Source organism: Malaclemys terrapin, chromosome 16 (assembly GCF_027887155.1).
Source record: "Malaclemys terrapin pileata isolate rMalTer1 chromosome 16, rMalTer1.hap1, whole genome shotgun sequence".
In the NCBI taxonomy this organism is placed as follows: Eukaryota; Metazoa; Chordata; order Testudines; family Emydidae; genus Malaclemys; species Malaclemys terrapin.
Window position 1 is genome coordinate 6,934,553 of NC_071520.1, and position 19,869 is coordinate 6,954,421.

At 48.9% G+C, this 19,869-nt stretch overlaps 1 protein-coding gene across 1 annotated transcript in view; it reads right to left on the bottom strand.

Annotated features, from left to right (window-relative positions):
• RBM19 (RNA binding motif protein 19) overlaps nucleotides 1-19,623 on the bottom strand; it is a 114,523-nt gene extending 94,900 nt beyond the window's left edge. The window contains exons 1-15 of the mRNA XM_054006694.1: nucleotides 19,411-19,623; nucleotides 18,180-18,362; nucleotides 16,774-16,905; nucleotides 16,511-16,549; nucleotides 15,682-15,904; nucleotides 13,825-14,111; nucleotides 11,792-11,866; nucleotides 11,146-11,224; nucleotides 9,924-9,995; nucleotides 8,349-8,549; nucleotides 6,684-6,814; nucleotides 6,045-6,166; nucleotides 5,381-5,477; nucleotides 2,232-2,342; nucleotides 580-780 (exon numbers count right to left, since the gene is read on the bottom strand). Of these exons, the coding sequence (XP_053862669.1) occupies nucleotides 580-780; nucleotides 2,232-2,342; nucleotides 5,381-5,477; nucleotides 6,045-6,166; nucleotides 6,684-6,814; nucleotides 8,349-8,549; nucleotides 9,924-9,995; nucleotides 11,146-11,224; nucleotides 11,792-11,866; nucleotides 13,825-14,111; nucleotides 15,682-15,904; nucleotides 16,511-16,549; nucleotides 16,774-16,905; nucleotides 18,180-18,362; nucleotides 19,411-19,446 (1,989 nt within the window). The 5' untranslated portion in view covers nucleotides 19,447-19,623. The remainder of the gene's footprint in view (nucleotides 1-579; nucleotides 781-2,231; nucleotides 2,343-5,380; nucleotides 5,478-6,044; nucleotides 6,167-6,683; nucleotides 6,815-8,348; nucleotides 8,550-9,923; nucleotides 9,996-11,145; nucleotides 11,225-11,791; nucleotides 11,867-13,824; nucleotides 14,112-15,681; nucleotides 15,905-16,510; nucleotides 16,550-16,773; nucleotides 16,906-18,179; nucleotides 18,363-19,410) is intronic.
• Nucleotides 19,624-19,869: the final 246 nt, after the last annotated feature.

A 19,869-nucleotide genomic window follows, 5' to 3' on the forward strand; every position in this document is an offset into this window, starting at 1 on the left:
AGACAGGGGAGAAGTGTCTTTGGGGATGGGGGGGAGGGAGCATAAGTTCAAATCTCAGCTCTACCTTCTCAGGGGACATATTACAGGAGACGGAAGCTGGTTGGAGGTTAAAGGCACAGCCGCATGCTCTACCCGCAGGGTGTGTTCTCACTAGGGGTTCAGCAGCCTTCTCTAGGGCTGAGTTTGAACAGTACCGAAGGCCCAAGAAACAGCGGAGATTTTTATAACTAGACTTTACGCTGCACGTTGCTAACAGCGGTGACTTTTGCTAGCAACATGGGGGAGGGGGATTTTATTCTCCTAAAAGTGCCCTGATCCTCTCCCCACTTCTAGAGATTGCTTCCCTCAGCCCCTCCACATTGAGCAAGAACTTGCACCCTTTTGAATTTGATTACTAATGATTACATCTGAGGCTTTAAGATACTGATACCTGATCGAATGATTCCTACCTGGCTTCTCAAAGTGCCAATGCTGGGACAGAGAAGAGGGTGCATTTGCATTAGCCCGCCTAGCCTGGATCCCCTATCCCGAAATGCGAGTTCCACATCAGATGGTGCACGTTGCTGTCCCCAGGCTTACCTTGGAGTAGGCCAGCTTGGTGAAGGCTCGCTTGGCCTCCGTGGGCTCCAAGAATTCCACAATGGCTGTGATCCCTCCTTCCGGGAGCAGCACTCGCCCGAGGCTGCCATGTGGGCCAAAGACCTCCTCCAGCTCCACCACTTTAGTACCGGCAGGGAGGTTCTTCACTAGGATCACAGTTTTACTCCGTTCTCCAGCAGCCTGAAAAGGGGGGCCCAATAGACAAAGTCCATTCACTCACAGGGCGCATCAGTTCCCAACGGTACAATACAGTCACACCCACCGCTGTTCTCCATTTGCAGCTCAGCTAGCTCCGTACTGCTGCGGGCATTCAAACAGCTGCCACGTCCCACTCCAGGCTGGACGCATTTCTGTGGTGGGTGAATCTAGGGTTCAATCCTGCAAGGGGCTGAGCAATCTCAGCAACTGACTTCAATGAGAGTTGAGGGGATCAGGATCAACCCCCCACCATTTGAGATACTTGGGTGGGGAGAAGATAGTACATAACCCTAAACTGACTTATTTAACACTTACATGTGGATATTAAGGGCTGGAGCGGGAAGGCTGAGAACTATTAATGAGCTGTGATCGTTCAGCTGGTCCTGCACCAGCCGTCAGCCAGGAAACCCTATCCTCGGAGCTGTGCTGATGAGGTCTGTGAACAGCGATGTTTAGCATGCAAAGATGCCGTGCCGGTTATTCTAGCCTAGCACCCATTTCAGACATGGCTGTTTTTACTCTACTCAAAACTGGACCAAAAAAAAAAAAAACCAAAAAAACAAAAAAAACAAAAAAACAAAAAAACCCAATATCTGTAAAACAGAAAACCAGAAAAAAAATGGAGTATGGACTATGTAGTTCACATTTTTATACTCAAGCATCTCAGAATCTCTTTGAGATTATCTTGAGGCTTCTGATGGAGTTGCAGAAGCATAGAATATCAGGGTTGGAAGGGACTTCAGGAGGTCATTTAGTCCAACTCCCTGCTCAAAGCAGGACCAATCCCCAGACAGATTTTTGCCCCAGATCCCCGCCCCTCAAGGACTGAACTCACAACCCTGGGTTTAGCAGGCCAATGCTCAAACCACTGAGCTATCCCTCCCCACTCCCAGAGGAGAACACAAGCAGACTGAAAAGCCCTGAAGGGAGATTTCTAATGACAGGAGGCTGAAGGGAGCCAGGTCAAATGTGTTCACCTTCCCTGGAAGTTGGAGAAGAAACATTCCAAATCCTAGTGCCACTGACTCCAAAGTTTAGGGTTTTCCTCAGCTTCCAGCCAAGGCACTGTAAGGACTAAGCACTAGGAAACAATGGGATGTCAGAGGGGGAAGGAGCCTCACATTTTGTGTGTGTTGCGCACCATGTGATCAAGAGAGCTGAAAGGCCAATGTTCCCAATCCTCTTCGCACCCAGCTAAGCCAGGAGCAGACTGCCAACGTACAGACTGTTCTCTCTGCTGTTCACCCATTCAAGTTTTTATGGATGAGTGACCCAGCCCTACACAGAGAGCACCCCCACGCCATTATCCTGCAACACTCTCTCCTGAACGCCCGACCCCCTGAATATCCGGACACTACGGTGAGAAGAAATAAGCCATCTGCTGCTGCAGCGAGCAGGGTCTCTGCTGAGCTGGAGCTACTGAAGCGCCTCACCTGACTGAAGGAATCCAGGCTGACTCCATTGTCGATCAGGAACTGGCGGACGTCCTGGACTAGCTGGGTTTCGCCCAGAGCTACCCTCACGGCCACGCTGCCTTTGCCTTCCTGCAAACGAGAGCAACAGTGGTGAAATCCACAGAGTGACGAAGCCAGGAGCGTAAACTACTCCAGTAATAACAGGCCTAAACTATAGAGGTGCCGAGCACCTGCAACACCCAGGCCACTCAGACTCGGGCCTAACTGGAGGTTTGCATACAGACAGAGGATGAAATCTTGGCTCCGCTGACTTCCGTCAAGCCAGGACGTCATCCTGAGGTTAGCTGATGACTCGTAGGCCATAACTCAGCTTTTAGGTCCACATACCGGGCTGTTACGCAGATGCAACTCCCATGGGAATTCCACCCCTTGTAACTGAGGACACGATTCAGTCCTCAGCTAGTGAAACGAATGGTGCTGAATGCAGCAGTAAAGTGTTACGTAGGGTGGTTTTAGGACCACAGCTATTTCAGCTGGTGTCTACTTGGCCACTTGTGTGTAGTTATGAGCACACAACTGCAGTAATTGTGAAGCAAATTAGGCACATACAACACAGCCTGGATTTTACGAACACCGGTGTTATGAATAACCAGTTATAGGAACCATTTTTTCCCCACAGGGAGGGGAAAAAAACAAAAAAACCAAAACAAAACCAAAAATATTATCACGCAACAAAAGTGATGTTAATGAAGAACAAGTCGACATCCCTGCACATTCTGATGCTGTCAATGCACTGAAAATTGCTTTGCACTGGTTTGAAGAACAAGTGATGCAGGGCGCCATACTGCAGCTTATGCACTGTACAAATTGTAACTGAGATCTTCTGTTTTATGAACTCCTCAACCCTCAATTAGTTCAAATAGGGATTCTACTATACTTGTGCACTTAAGTTATCTGAATATCTGCCCTTTGATCTCTCATTAGGTTTCAGAGTTCACACGTGAATATAGTGACTTGAGCAGGGCAAACCTTGAAATCTGTGCCATGCTGCCTAAACCAACATTACATCCATCACATCCCACAGGCTCTCTTCACACAAGAGCTAGGAGCTACTTGGGTATTAAATAAAAGCAGTCAGATTCTACAGAATGCAAGTCATGTGGTTTGGACAACGTGCATACAGGGACCAGACCCAGCCCAGCCACTGGGTGCTTGGTACCACTTTTCCACAGTAACGAGATGGAGACTTCACACGCATGTCAGTTCTGACTTCAGTGGGCTATACTGCAGATCTTCCAAGGTGAAAGGCTGACACATGTGAATACTGTTCCAATTATGCAGGCAGAGCCAGGAATGATTTTTGTGAAACATACTTGCTCCTTTTAAAGCCTGAAACACCCGCTGTAAGACTGCCCAATATGTCCTCATTTAGCCTAGAGATGCGGGTAGAAACCACATGCCACCTGCTTGAGAGAGGGGGCTCCTGCTTCCTGAACCGGAGTCTATCCACCAGGCCCAAGTTTGCCTGTTATCCCCTGTTCACCACTGGGACCCACCTGGCACCCTGCTGCAGCCTCCCGCTTACCACTCACAGCGGGATTTTCAAACGCACCAAGCATCTACCTAACTTGGCTTCCCATTGACCTCAATGACAAAACTCCCATTGACTTCAATGGGAGCAGCGTTAGGCCAATGCCGAGTGCTACTGAACCCCCCGCCCCAGAGAACAGGAAGGAATGTCGGGCACTGCTAAGTAAAAAGAGCTGCCTTGGATGACCCAGGTGCCTGGATATACCTTGTATTCCATTTAGCACTCTGCAAGTGACCCCCATTCAGATGAACTCCCAGATACCGCCCACATCGAGTTGTTAGTGCCGAGTTAAGACAGCAGCACTTGGGTTCACACTATGAAGGCGCTATGCAGCCAAAAGAGCTAAGAGTCTAGATAAAAGTTGAGATGCAGCAAGAGCCATTCCATCAGGGTGGATAAAAATCAATGATTTTAAAAAAAAAAAAAAAAAGATTTTTATTTAAATCATTGTTTTTTTCCCTCAAAAAGCAAAAGATCATTTTAATTAAGATACCTTTGAACTATAATGTATCTCATCATGGAATAGGGATTATAAATTCTAATTCTATAGTATGAGACAATATATTCATGTCATGTTTAAGAAAAGTTTTGTAAATGAGTTCCAACAGTTCATGGATTAGGAACCCAATTTTATGGAGTTCCCGGGGCTTCTGTATAGATTATTTAGGTTAATCTTTCTACCTACCCAATGGGACTCAGTGCTCAGTCTAGAAGATACCATCAGAGACGCTTAGTTTTGCAGTTCTCAAACTGTGGATTTTTGTCCCCAGAGATAACGTGCTTGTTAACAGCAAAAATGATAGTGGTTGTTTTTTTAAAAAGTTTGTTGTTTTTTTAAAAAAAATATTTCATTTAGCTATTTTAGTTAAAAACAATTTAAACAAAAACAAACCTATTTTAAAAAACTTGAATGTTTAACTAAATTCAAAAATTCATGCTTGTTTTGTTAAAATATTATATGTTTGCTGTTGAAAAAAAAATCCAGAATACATAACGTTGTTGTTTTAGTTAAACAAAACAATTTAAATGTCTGTCTGGTGATGTTCTCCTCTTAATACAGCATGGCAAGAAAATCCTCCAAATATTAATGATTAACCTGTTGAATTGGATAGTTCACCTGCCAGTGACTTCATAAATATCTGCTTTAATTACCTTTGGTAAATGAAATAACCAATCATTTATTTTCTGATATAGCTGTAAAACTAATCTGAAAAGTTTTCAAAATAAATCACTTTAAAAAGGTATAGTGTGTACCTTCTAAAAATGAAACCTACATCTATCTCTGAGTTGTGAAGACAATGTTTGTTGTTATAACCTTAATACAAGAATGCACTTTTATGTAGAAAACCATGATTAAATTGAGTCTTCCTGACTAGTGATTTAAATTAAATTGATTTAAATCAAATCCACCCTGCATTCCATGGACACGTGTACTAAGGGAAACGTAGTTCATGGTACCATGAGGTGTGCTAAGACCCTTCGAAGAAAGACACCCAAAGCGGCAGCCTTTAAGCTGCAGGCCACACGCTTCCATCCACAGACTGAAACGCTGCTCCCCAGCTAGAATCCAACTCACGTGATCGAGAACTTGGCTCTTGGTGGCATTGTACTTCTGTGCGATTGCATCTGCCACAGCGTTCGTGCCCATGAACAGCGTGTTCCAGTTGTGAGAGCTAGAGGCCGAGGAAGAGAAAATTAAATAAGAGGCCTAAATTGTAAGATCATTCACACCTTCCAACTGGCATCTGCCTCAGAGTGACACAGAAGAGACACCCAGCGGGCCAACAAGGATCACAAACTGAATGGGAGGAAGGGTAGAGGATAAAATGTGGAGGAGGATGGGGGAGCAAGCGGGTTGTAAGTAGTGGGAGAGAAAACAGAAAGGCTGCATTTCGGTGGAATAGGACATGCTTCACTCCTACACAGTTACAGAGCATTGGCTGGGCTCTGTTTAGCCTGCCACCGCTGGAGTTAGGACACTGGATTAGAAGGACTGATCTGGTAAGGCAACTCCTATGAGCCAAAAAAGCATCCCGGTTCTTTGGCTGAGCCGAGGCCAGAAAGAGAGAAGATGCGAGGACACTAGAGTCAAGGGAGGGGCAATGTAATGGTCATTTTCCTGGCCCTGTTCCTTAATATACCCCGCACACATTTCAATTCTGGTCCCAGAGGGGAATTCTGCAGTTAGTGCCATATTAAAACAAAAGGCCCCTGCTGTGTGATGCCACTCCCCTCTGTACCTGGCACTGTTTGCTTTGTCCTTGGACTCTTTCTGCTTCTTGTAGGAAGAGGATCCTTCAGCATCTAGGTTCTCCCCTTCTTCCTTCTTTATGGTGGAAGGTAACACATGCAGCATCCTGCCCTAGGAGACAGACAGCACAAGACCTAGTGCCTCTGAATCCACATTCACGAAAAAAAAGTCTCGCTGCCTCAAGGTAAGATGAACTAGTCAGTGCAGCACTCCCATGCAACTTCCTCCCACAATGGCCTTTCAACCTGACCTGGGAGGACCTCCCCTTCCTTCTCTGCCACTTCAAGCTGGCATCAACGCAACGCACCAGAGCAGCCCAACAGGGAGTTTGAAAGATCAATGAACTCCAACCTCTTTCCCTCTGGTAACAGCATATGATCTCTGCATGGCACCGAGCGAGCAGCAGCTTGGAGTTTTTGGAACCCACTGGCCCACGCAAACTGGTGCTGCTACACTACTGCCCTCGCCCTTCCCATCTTGACAGCGCTCTGTTCCTCAATGCACTGAGCATCCCATTGAGCAGCGCACCGTGGCACCACCAGACGCATTTGACCTTCTGGCAATAATCCGTGACCCAACATCCCTTCCCCCACAACCTAACCATGCAGGCGAGTTAGTGTCACTGTACCTGAAACACCTGCCCGTCCACTTCTGCGAAGGCCTTCACTGCATGCTCTGGGATCATGTAGGTGATGAAGGCAAATCCCTTGGGTTTCTTGGTCAGACTGTCTATGGGGAAATGGATCTCGGACAGGGGACCTGCAAAAGGCAAATCCTTTCCATGAGACATGCCCCCTTCTCAGGCACTGCAGAGCAGGGTTCTGAGCTGGTGTCTTCTGCAGGAGCCCAGCTGATGGAACGAAGCCCGAAAGTTGGGTCAGCTTAGCACGTGCAAGGAGATGTGCGTTCAGAGAATCTGGGCCTGCTCAAGGGTTGACCGCATGGATACGGAAACCTTTATTTACCAAGTTGGTACAAGCCAGCAGGAATACCGACTTCCCCCACATCCTACTCCTGAGGGCATTCTGTGCCAAAAATTAAAAATTCTGCGCACAGTATTTTAAAATTCTGCAAATTTTATTTGTCAAATAAATGTGGAGGCTCCAGCAAGGCATTGGGAAGCACAGGCCACTGGCTGCCCAGAGGTGGGAGATCACTGTACATCTCCACCCCCACTCCCCCAGGATGGGGACTCAGTGGGGTGGGGATCCAGGTGCAACTAGTGGGGACTCGGTGGGGTGGGGATGCGGGTGGCTCGTCGGGGTGGTCGAGGTGCAGGGGAATTGGGGCTCATTGCAGGGGTTCTGAGTACAGGGGAGTGAGGCTCAGCAGGAGGGTTGGGTATGAGGGGGTCTGGATTTACAGGGGTTGGGCGGATGGGGGAGCAGCTCCCTGTACAGGGAACCCACCCCTGCAGCTGAGGAGCAATGGGTACAGGAAGCAGGGGGGTAAGAGAGTTTGCAGAGCTTCCTGCAACCAGGGAAGAAATCTGGGGGTGGGTCTGACCCGGCCCCAGATGCCATGCAGGGGAAGAGGAAGTCCCGTCCTCCCCAGCCCAGCCTGGCAGCTGAGCCAGGTGCAGGGTAGAAGCCACCAGCCAAGTCTTCCCCAGTCCCGCCCCCTGCCCCATAGTGATTTACCTCTCTGCCAGCTGTCCTGGGCACCCAAAACACACTGCTGGGGAAAGTCACATGACCACTCTTGTGGCTTCCTTTTGCTTCCCCAACAGAAAGTCATTTTTCTGCAGGGAAGCAAGGAAATCTGTGGGGGACATAAATTCTGCACATGCACAGTGGCGCAGAATTCCCCCAGGAATAACATCCCCACTAGCAATGTGCCTTGATTCCCCAGGCATCTAGACATGAGGAACATGGCCTCTTGATGCGCTGCATAGACTAGGCAACTTACAGGCCACCCAGATCTATCCGGGGCCAGAAGGAGAGGCAGTTCATCACCCAATCTTCTCTCTTCCAGTGGCACACTGGGGCTCCATAAATCCTACTCAACCCTGAGCTAGGAGGAGATGTCATGGAGGTGGAAGGGAATTCAGCCTAGATGGCCTCCTCCATACAGAGATTGCCAACCAGGAGGTCAAACATGACCGTGAGTTTTGAAATGGGTTCCAGTTGTAAAGATTTAGTTTTAAAATAGTGCCCATCCCTGTAGTATCTGGGCATCTGCAGGCTAACAGAGTACCACAGCTGTCTCCTCCCCTGCACCCAAATGAGCACTGATGATTAACCCTCAGATTGCTGGGGGGAAGCAGGAAGCTGAGTGGAGCTCCATTCCCTACCATATTTGGAAAATATTTGCTCCAAGTCCTCCTCGGTGCTAGTATAAGGGAGATTCCTGACAAAGAGCCTTCCTGACTCAGAGAGGTCCTCCTCTTCCTCATCAGCCTTCTTCCTCCTTTGCCAGGGCTGGTCTTCGCCCTTCCGGGTGAGCTTCATCTTCAGCCCACTCTCCTCTCGGAACACCTCAATGTAGCGCCCACCTGCCACACACAACACAGAGGGGAACCTTACCTCTCAGGCACTTCCAAAGGCCTCAGCCGGACGTGAGCCCAGACAATGAAAACATATGGTCGTCTCCAAAGATACTGAGCCAAATGTACTGCCGATGTAAGCTGGAAAAACTCCACTGACCTCCTGTGGAATGCCCCCTCCCCCCCACCAAATGAATGCAGCCCACCCCATCTCTGGGAGAAGAATGTTAATGATGTTTTGGGGAAAGCATGCTGCACCTCAAAATGAGAGAACACCACTGGCTAGACGCCTCACAGAGTCAGGGCAGCGCATTCTAGTTCTCATGACCTCTCTCCATTCCAGTCCTGGGCTTCCATGCAATAATGGTTTTGCAATATAGGACCGGCTTTCATTGAGGACTGGGATAAGTGCAGGATTTGAACACAGGGCTCCAGCACTAACCCACTGTGCCATCTCAGCCAGGTTTAAATCATCGTTTTTAGGTTTAAGACAAATGGAATGACCAAGACACTTCGCCCAGGTGCATAATGGAGCTTTGGCCTACCACCAGGAGCTACAAAAGTGCTGGAGTTCTACTGTAACGGCTTCTATGGTACCCATCTCAGTGTCATTTAGTATGAGAAGACAGAATTCCTCGTTTCTTGCCCACTGCTTCTGATCCCAGAGCACTGACGTTTTTGAAGATACCAGAGAAGTGACTTTGAGAGCGAGCTTGCAGCATTTGGCCTGTACAGCAGAGATCCCAAGATTGGGACTGCTCCCCGAAAGGTTTCTTGCAGGAGGGTTAGTGAGGGTGAAACGTGCTACATTGACAGGTCAGAGCTCTCTATGCAGCCAGAGACAGAGATACAGCATAGGCTGCTGCACAGCAAGCTTCGGTCACATTGTCATGGTGGGACTTGTGGGGAAGAAAAGGGAAGAGTGCCCAAGACCCAGCCAATCCCTGACCTCTTTGCTCAGACTCCCAACTGAAAGAGTGGGTTTTGTGATGTGGCTACTGGACTGAAATTCACTAACTTGGTTCACAGAGGCCAGCCAGTCAGCAGATGACGACAGCTTTAAGCCAATACCAACCTGGGCCAGAGTCCGACAGCTTATATATGACACGCCCTGCTCTCCCAACCCCATACTACTTGGTTAGGTTGCGACAGGTTAGCATTTGGTTCTTTAATGAACCTGAGCAACAGACTCAGGGTTATAGATCATGCTGCTCTTTGCGTTTGGTCTGCGAGCGTGATCGACATCATTTCCTGCCAGAGCAAAATCAAGAGACAGACCAGAATCCACTTGACACTTTAACAGCAAAGAGGGCTTACAGCAGAGCATCACAACACCCACAGACCCATTACAGTCAGTAACGAGGACCTACAAGCTGCCCTTACCCATGTATTCCTTGTTTCGTTTCAAGGCTTTCTGTACTTCTTCCTCGCCGTTGAAATCAACAAAGACGTAACCTGGAAGGAAATCAGGTTCAATTGAGCACCACCTGGGGTATGCGGATGTGCGTACGTACACACACACTGGCACTAACTAGCCAGTTAAGCACAACTTAACGATGCCAGCTTTTTCTGTATTGGATCTCCATAAACACGTGTTTAGCTCCCATTACAAATTGACTCTGGGCTGAAAACCAACTATCAGATTTCAGACAGGAAGGGATCTTTCATTAAAGAGAAATGATTGCTTAAGATGACTTTTGTTCTTGTTTGTGTGCATGTAAATGGTCGTAAACTGATTTGGCAGCTACACCCCATGCGTTCCATGTGTTTTTACATGCCTCGAATGAATGACGGGATAGAAGATGCACCCCCCTAAGGTTATGAAAAGAAAACAATACACATTGGAAACACACTACCAGCCCTGGATTCATTTTGCGTCCCTTCTGGTCCACGCACCATCACCAATAACCATGACCCAACTCGGTTCCAGGTGTGGTTAAGAGCTGAACCTCAAGGTAAAGGACCTCTAACCAAATTCCAGTTAACAGTTCTACAGAAGATGCATGAACCAGAACAGAAGCCATCTCCCATTTGGCTCTGCGGGGCTTGGAGTTGCAGAAAGCAATAAATCCCACTGGTCAGCAAAGCAAACCAAAGTGGCCCACTGCACACAGGGAACAGAGCTGTAGGGCAAAGGACACCATTTTGATGGTGTCACTCCTCATAACTCCATTCTAAGGGTACGTCTACACTACCCACTGGATCGGCGGGTAGTGATCGATCAATGACGCGATAAAATCGATCCCCGATAGCTCTGCTGTTGACTCCGGAACTCCACCACAGCGAGAGGTGGAAGGAAACGGAGTCAACGGTGGAGCGGCAGCAGTCAACTCGCCGCCGTCCTCACGGCCAGGTAAATCGACCCAAGATATTCGCGTAGCTGAAGTTGCATATCTTAGGTCGACACTCCCGCTAGTGTAGACCTAGCCTAAGGTAAGGAGATTGGAGTAAGTCAAAGGAACTTGAGGTATGAGAAATGGGGCAATTCGTAGCGATTTGGAACCACAGCTACAGGAGACAGCAAAGGCCGGCACGGAAAGAGCATTCCTAATGACATCTCTGCTGTCTCCTGCACCCACAATGCACAACCCCCCGCAGCCAGTACCTGTCTTATTCCCATGTACGTTTCTTGCTATTCTGATCGCCACCGGCTTCAGGGGCAAGAGGAATTCTCGAACGTTTTGCTGCAAATAGAAAAGAGGAAAACAAGAATTTTAGCAAGTCGGGCAGATTTCGGGGGCCTACTTTTGTAAATGTTACGAATGTTGAGTAGATCCTACAAAAACCTTTCATAAACACAGCCAGGGACAGACTTAGAGTCCAAGGGACTCTCTACAGTCTTTAATTAATTAATGGAGATATCCCATCTCCTAGAACTGGAAGGGACCTTGAAAGGTCATTGAGTCCAGCCCCCTGCCTTCACTAGCAGGACCAAGTACTGATTTTGCCCTAGATCCCCAAGTGGCCCCCTCAAGGATTGAACTCACAACCCTGGGTTTAGCAGGCCAATGCTCAAACCACTGAGCTATCCCTCCCCCCAGTCTAAACATACCAAGCCAGATTCCATTCTCATAACTAACCCATTAACTTGCAGATACCTAGAAGCCCCTGCACAGCACCTGCTGGTTTAAGTTGCTGACTGCTAAATGGCAGACCTTGGGAATCCAAGGACCATCGTCCTCTTCCCTGTTGCAAGCACGATTTAAGCCCTAAACGAGGGAGCGGGAAGGCCACGATGGCAGAGCACGTACCTCAGTGACATTGAACGGGGCACCGCGCAGCTTCACTGTGTACGGCGTGGTGGCTACATTGGGGTTGGCCCGATTCTTCAGGTGGACAGAGGAAAAAGTGAGAGACAACATTTGAAAAGTCATCCTTAGCAAGAGGTTTAATCTGGAACAGTTTCCGGACCAACAGACAGACAACCGTGGCCGGCCGCACAGTGTAAAGATAGGAGAGCTGGAGGCCTGATGCCATGGAGCTAGTCTTACCAGCAAGCAGGAGGCTGGGGAAAGGACAGAGTAACAGATGATTCACTCCCACCCCTCACATACAGAGTCAGGAGACCCAGATAGGGCGGAAACAGAGAGGAACAGCGCTTCGTCCCTTCCAACAGCTGGAGGTGGGGAGAGGGTTCAGTTAGGCACTGATACACTACGGCTGATGGGCACACATGGGATATGAAAGACAAACAAACATCCCTTCCACCCTTGGGCAGCAATCAGGGAATCCCAGAAGCTTGGAGATGGAAGGGCTGGGATTCACATAAATGGGTTACCCCTGGATCTCCACCTCATCTTTTATATCCGCTTCTGACATGTAGATGTGGCTAGTTGGCAGGCCAGTAGGTTTTCCAAGCCCTGCCTTAGAGAGCCTCAAGCTTTCAGCCCTCCAGTGGGTCTAACAGATCCCACATATATACAGCACCTGCCCTAGTTTGGCCTGCAGCTCTGTTACTCCATGAGGTTCCTGCCTTATTTAAGGTCAAAGGCCTGAGCCTGCATGCAGATAACTAGTTCCCAGTTTCTGCCCGTTCCTTGCTCGGGTACTTAGAGACAACCCCCAGAGTCAGGGAAAGTCACAGGTGCCAGAGTGTTCATAAAACAGCTGATGATTCCGCGTGGCCAACTGTATGTGAGACATCTTAAAGGGCTCCAAATTTCGGAGTGCACCAACCACCCATCCTCTAGAATTCAGGCCTCTTCAAGGTCGGTCAAGTTGGGCAACGAAAATCTCTAGTCATTTTTCAAAGTTTTGGCTAGCATGTCTAGTCAGTTACAGTGCAACCTGGGCGAGACAGTAAAACACAGGATTAATCACTACTAAGGGCAGTAATCCTGTACATATGCCCTGGGCATCCTGTGACTAACAAGGCATACTAGACAAGGGCATACTAGACAAGATGGCTCCAATTACATCCCCAAAGACTTCAGAGTATCTGACCTAGCCTAATGATGTAACAGTAAGGGAACGTACCATTAAATTCCCTTCAATGGTCAAATAATTTAATCCGTTTCACATTTCTCCATGCACTGCCCCACAACTTGACAACCAAGGGGACTGATTTTGAGACCACTATGGAAAACTGCCCCTTTGAGACAAAACGCTAAACGGGGAGACATACAAAACAAAAGCACAGGTATTTATATGGCCCCCCATCATTGTACTGTCAGAGCACCTCATAATACCCCCGTGAGGTAGGCAACTATTATCCCCATTGTACAGCAGAGGAACTGAGCCAGACACACTAAGTTTAAGACACTCGCCCAAGTTTGCACAGGAAGTCTGTGGCACAGAAGGGAACTGAACCCAAAACACAAACTGTCCATGTACTGTGTTATATCTGGGTTTGACTAAAATCAGGTGCAGGCCCAAAACTTCGCATCTGTGCTTGCTACATCCTGAATGGCTGCTAGTACAGTGTTTGCCTTTATGAGATCGCTCAAATGAAAGGAGACCTTGCTCCCCTCTCCCCGTGATGTCCCCGTTCATGCCTGTGTTTCCTGGCAGCATCCTGAGCAGAGAAGGCACTTGAACCCATGTCTCCCAAGTCCCTAGTCACCGGGCCATCCTCCCTCTCTCACAAATGCATCTATTTAGAATAGATACAGTGATTATTCATTGCAAACCCAGTGTTACGGGAGGGACAGGAGGACACAGACCATTAGATTTGGAAATCTCTCCCCGTAGGAATGGAGATGGACCGCAGCTGCCAAGTTCAACTCCAGAGCCAGGAGCTGGCACCCAGGGTTACAACTCAGGCCCAGCTCTAATTCGGTTATACCTCCAATGTTGCTCCTTTCTTCTTCTTCCTCTCCACCACTGTCCCCTGCCCTTTGCTCTGTCCTTCCAGCTCTGCCCCTTTTTCCACCTGGGCACCGACAGTTTCCAAGCTGCTGGGCTCCTTCTCATCCTCGCTTCCCCCCTCATGCTGCTCACTGTCCAGCTGGTCCTCCTCACTCTCCTCCTCGGCTGAGGAAGACGAGGAATCTTTCACCACTTTAGATTTCAGGTAATCCATATCGGAGAGCTCTGCCCTGGCAGCTGCCTTCTCTCTGGGGCTCTTCTTTACTGCCAGAGAGAAGAGAGATGGGCATTAGATATTGGGCATGCACACACACCCCATTTCCCCAGTGGGGCAAACGGCCCATAGCAGCACAAGCCCCCACATGCCCTTTGCCCAGCTGGGCTACTGCAAGAGCAGACGCCCTATATGCACAGGAGGCACCAGAGGATGGCTCAGGTTTTACATCCCAGTACCAATCCCCTTGCCTCTTCTCGGGTCAGGTGATCAAATCCAGCCACAGCTGGTAAGGATGAGAAGCTGTTACTATCCAATGGGCTGTTGGGTGATACTGATTAGATGGTCTGGTGATTCCCAGCAGAGAGGGGTCCCATCACAAGTCACCAGTGCAATTGGCATTACACTCTCTCAGCAAACAGACCAAGGGCGAAACAGGCCATGGATCTGAACGCCTCCCTCCTGCCACTGAGGTTTTCCATACAGCGGGGAGAATCCTGCTCTGCTAACGTTCATCCTACAGGGATCAACTTGGCTTTCCAGGCTGTCGGCCTTTCCCTGGCACTAAAAACACTCTGCTATTTAAAAAGTTGGATCAGCAATACACAAGGACATGGAAACACGTTAATGGGTTCTTCATTACTAGTTATCCATATCACTACAGCACCCAAGGCACTGAAGTGCGAGGCACTATACAGGCATAAGACAAGCCCTGCTCCAGAAAATTCCATCTTAGTTTAGGACAAGGTGTGACAGGTGAACAAAGATGGAGTTGGGTGGCAGGGAAGGAGCCAAGGTAACAGTAATACAAGTGTGGTTTTGCACGGACTTGCCGCGAGCACAACTTATAGAGGAGCTGGCTTTGGTTTGCAAATGGAGACCAATAGGCAGACGAGTATCAGACTCTCGGCTGAAATCTGAAGCACGGTACGTGGCCAGGATATATGTGCATTGTTCATTGATTCACCGGAGACCTACATTTCTCCCCAGTTATTGGCTTCCTTTGTAAAGCACTTTGAGATCTCCTGACGAAAAGTGCTAGATAAGAGCTAGGGGTTGTTATTCTTGTTTGTTCCAAAACCCTCTCTATGAACACCTCAATCTGTGATAGTTACTTAAATGTGTCACCTAAAAAAGAGTTCAGTTCAGTCAATTATTTGATTTTCAGTAGCACCTAGAGGCTCTGATCAAAATTACAGCCATATTGTGGTAGGTACCGTATGCACACACAATCCCTGACCCAAAGAGCTCACAATTTAAACAGACAACATGGATAAAGGGGAGGGGAAACTGAGGCATGGGAGAGATTCACTTGGGCAGATGAACCAGGGAGTCTGCAGTTCAGTGGAGGCTCAGTGGAGAGGGACTGAGGGCCTCACCCTTTGTTACCCACACTGATAAAACGTGCTGAAACCATAGTTACTACGCAGTTTGTATCTCCTCTTTTGGGATATAGGGCTCGATCCTGTGAGGTGCTGAGCTACTGCAATTCCCAACACCTCTAATAGGATCTGAGGGCACACAGCATTTTCCAGGAGCTGCTCAGCATGCCGCAGGATCAGGCCCCACATCAGTACACCATTGAAGAGAAGGATGAACAGAGCCGAGGGAGAAATTTACTTTTGGTGCCTGTGGTTTCTTGCTCCTTGTGGCATTTGCCCCTGCCCTCTTCCTCTTCGCTGAGCTCCTCTGACTCATCCGAGTCAAAGTTCAGATAATCATCCACCGGCTTCGATTTCCCAGTCTTGGGCTCCTCTGCCAACATGTCATTAGCCCAAGTGGCCACTTGAGTCCGTTTTTGATGAACCACCAAAAATTCTCTGAATGCCTCATCTCCTTCCAGCTGTTGGAAAAAACAACACACATGAGTAGTGAAGACAGACACTGGGGCATGTAGCCAAGTTTAGATCAGGGTCACTGTGTAATTCCTCGCAGATAAGATCTCAAGGGAAGGAGTCTGCTTTTCACCTGCCAGGGCTGATTTCCCTTCCATGAGATGCGGACAATTATGCTCCATTTACATCCAGTGTTATAGGCTACATCATAGTTAAACCACCTGTCTCACCTGAATCAACAGCCTTGGAAGCAGTACTCCTTCCTAATTATAATGCTACTAATTAAACACAAGTGCAGACAGTAACTCTGAGGCAACAAGTGAAATTCTTAATGGTCTAATAAGTATTTTGCACTTCTATAAAGCACCTTTAACCTGAGGATGTCAAAGCACTTTAAGCACGCAACAGAGACAACTACAAAGTTCACTATTTTACAGATGAGGAAACAGACGCAGAAAGGTCAAGTGACTTGCTCAAGCTGGGAACAGAACCCAGAAGTCCTGGCTCCGAGAACAGGATCGATGCAGAGACTACTCAGCAATTTCTACCCCATACTTTCTATATCAAACTCTTCTCAAATGGACAATTTTCACATGCTGCTCTTCTCAACTCACCTCTTTTAAGTTTCCTGTTGTATTTTTCTTCTTTTTATCCTGAAAGAAGCAAACACATACTTTTCAGATAGCCACGAACCCCATTATACAGATCAGGAAAAAGGCAGAAAGTGCTCACTAAGATCACAAGCGAATGGTAAACCAGGAATAGGACACGGGATCCCCGAATTCCAGATCGCCTGCTGCAGCCACCAGGGTGCACTTCCCCAGACAAAGTCTCTGATGTCCATGTCGCATACCCGAGGAAAGCAAGTGTGACTTACTTTCTTTGTCTCCGTGGGAGCTGGACTTGTTTTGGGCTTATCGGTGGGTTTCTCTGGTGCAGAAGGCTTCTGGGAGTGTTTACTCCAAGCTCTGGGCTTCGATGGGTCACCGAATGATTTACAGAACTCTACCTGAAAAGTTTCAGAGTAGCAGCCATGTTAGTCTATATCCGCAAAAAGAACAGGAGTCCTTGTGGCACCTTAGAGACTAACAAATTTATTAGAGCATAAGCTTTCATGGGCTACAGCATCCGAAGAAGTGGACTGTAGCCCACGAAAGCTTATCCTCAAATAAATTTGTTAGTCTCTAAGGTGCCACAAGTACTCCTGTTCTTTTTACCTGAAAAGAGCCACCAACAAGGAGCCCCCTTTTAACAAGTCCTACTTTTTATTATTTCAGTTGCATTTAAAGCAGAAAGGCTTAGACACTACCATGCTAAGGGCCCATTCAGAACCATATGTTTATGGTTCTTCAGTGGAGGGAAGCCTGTAATTATATTAATCATTTTTGGACATATTTAAACAAACTTATGTTCTCCACTGTCATCCAGTGCATTGTCTCCATAGAACAAGAGAAAATGTAAATTTCTCAAATACCGTTAAGAAGCGTACACACAACTTCAGCCCAGAAATCTGAGACTTTAAATCAGGTTAGCCTGGACCAGCACGGCTGGAGCAAAGGATAGAGTAGACTAACTCAACCGATTCAATTTGTATTGCAGACCTGAGTCGGACTGCTCCCCTTACCATCAAATTAAGAAGATTTTCACCTGCCTTCCTCTGCTTGAAGAGCAAATGCTGAAGATCATGCCCTACCGCTGCAGTGGCTCCCTTGGCAGAGGAACTGGTATGGTCCCACTGAGTCCAGGGAAATAGGATGCTGGAGGAATGCCATGTTGATCACGTTGAAGTATCCACACGGCAGATCCTCCTGTCCCCAACCCCTGAATGGAGTCTGAGAATATATTCCAGCTACTGGGCCCAAGTAGTCAACAGCTCCACAGCTGCTCTGTGGCTCGTGGGGACAGAGGAAGGGAAGGATTTTATCTCCCACATATTTGCCCAGTACATAGCCTGCTTATTCAGGCTGGATACTGGGCAAAGGACTCTTTCCTTAGCTTCCACAGTACTCCTAGCCCTTGCTGGGGGGGAGCAAGAGACTAGAAATCAAACCTGGCTCCATGAACAGCAGCAGGGATAATTACTAACACAAGTCACCGGGATGCCTGAGAATCAGTCCATAAACAAGGCTCCACCACTGAAGTATAGCCAGTTGAGTTTAGCGAAGCTCCCCTCCTCCTCTACATACACAAACACGATTAATTCATCCTAAAGAGTAAAATAATATCAAGTAGCAAACTTCTCCCAGAGAAAGAAGCAAACATTTCATTTTAAGGCCAACTCACCGTGATTCTGGCCATGTCTATGAAACTTTTGTTGAAATGATTCATTGCCATTTTGGCTTCATCTTCGGACTTAAAGCCAATAAATCCAAACTTGCGGAACTTGCCATCCTTGGTGAATTTCAGGCTGCAATCAGTCAGCGTGCCAAAGGCTGCAAACAGCTTCCGGAAGCGATCTTCCTTCATCTGCAAAAAGAGGATGGGCATCAGGGAGGCACATCAAAAGGGTGGAAGGTGGTTTATAGACAAGTCTTTGCACTGAAAAGCTCACAGTCGAAGTACACTTGGGCTTCATCTTTATGATGCCTCAGAAACACAATGTTTAGGGCACCACTGCTGTAGCCCTCATCACCCTAATATTAAAGTACAAGTTATACTGAGAACAGTCCAATTCCCTCTCAGTTTGCAAGCCAGCCCTGTTGTCTCTATATCTGTCTGTCACACCAAGATCTTCAGAGCAGGAGCTCTGTATTGGTGCCTTGTAAAGCACAAGTCTGTCACTGACCCAGAACAAACAGCAACCACCACATGACTTCCACAACTCAGCCTAAGAAGTAAGCTCCTCCTTGCCCAGGGTAAGAATCCTAGCGTAATGGTTAGTGAGTGAGACCCTTCAGACCTAAAATGCAGCGCAATCCCCAACTTGTGCCCCCTAGTCCTGCAACTTAGAGGCAGCCCCTAACCCTTGTCCCTCCAGCCCGAACAACTCACCTTAAACCCGGCCCCAAACTCTCCTTGCCCTTCTCCAGTATGGGATACCCCCACTCACCTCCCCTCCCACCCCCACGGCTATAGCCCACACACTGCACCACATGGGACACCGCCCCCCCGACTGTATCCTCCTCTCCTCCTTGCCAAGTGCATCCCCCAATTTACCTCTACTCCCCCACAGGACCCTAACCATCCCTCCCCAAGTTGGACCCTTCCCTCGCTTCACCTCTCGTCCCCAGGGCTACATCCTATCCTCCTCTGCATGTAGGACCACCACCACCCAGACTAAGCCCACCCCTTCCCCACAATCCACCTCCGCCTAGGACTACAGCCATCCTTCCCCCTCCCCCAACCCCCCTTCCCAAATTTATCTCTCCCCCCAAGAGGAGACTCCCCCCAAGGTCTATGCCCATTCCCCCACCTACCCCTTAAATGGGGACCCCCTCGGGGCTATGCCCCCGCAAATGGGGACCCCGCGGCTGGCCCCTCCCAGGCGGATCATCCCCATCCACCCCGGACTCACCCCGCTCGGCAGGTTCTTCACGATGAGGCGCGACATGGCGGGGAGGGGCCCCGGGCCCGCCCGTTCCCCGCTCAGAGATGGAGCCCCCCGCGCTCAGAGCCGCTCACGCCTCCCGCTGGCCGCCGCCATCTTGCCCGCCGCGAGTCACGTGATCGCCCTAAAGGCAGCACGGCACGCACGTGCGAGGAGGCCAAGGGACGGGGAAACGCTGCGGGAGGGGGAGGGTCTGTCCCCCCCCACTTCCGGGTAGCTGATGCGCATGCGCGAATCTGGGACGGGGGCCGCCTCCTCCTCCTGTGGGTGCAGTGCCGAGGTGCGGTCAGCAGGGGGCGCTGGCTGCTCTGCGCTGCTTAGCGGGACTGAGGACCCAGCCCTGCCCGGCTTGGAGCCTCAGTCCAGGCATGGGGCGCTGGGGCCCCGCAAAGCGGAGCAGCGGTGCATGCAAACCCGGGCCGGGCT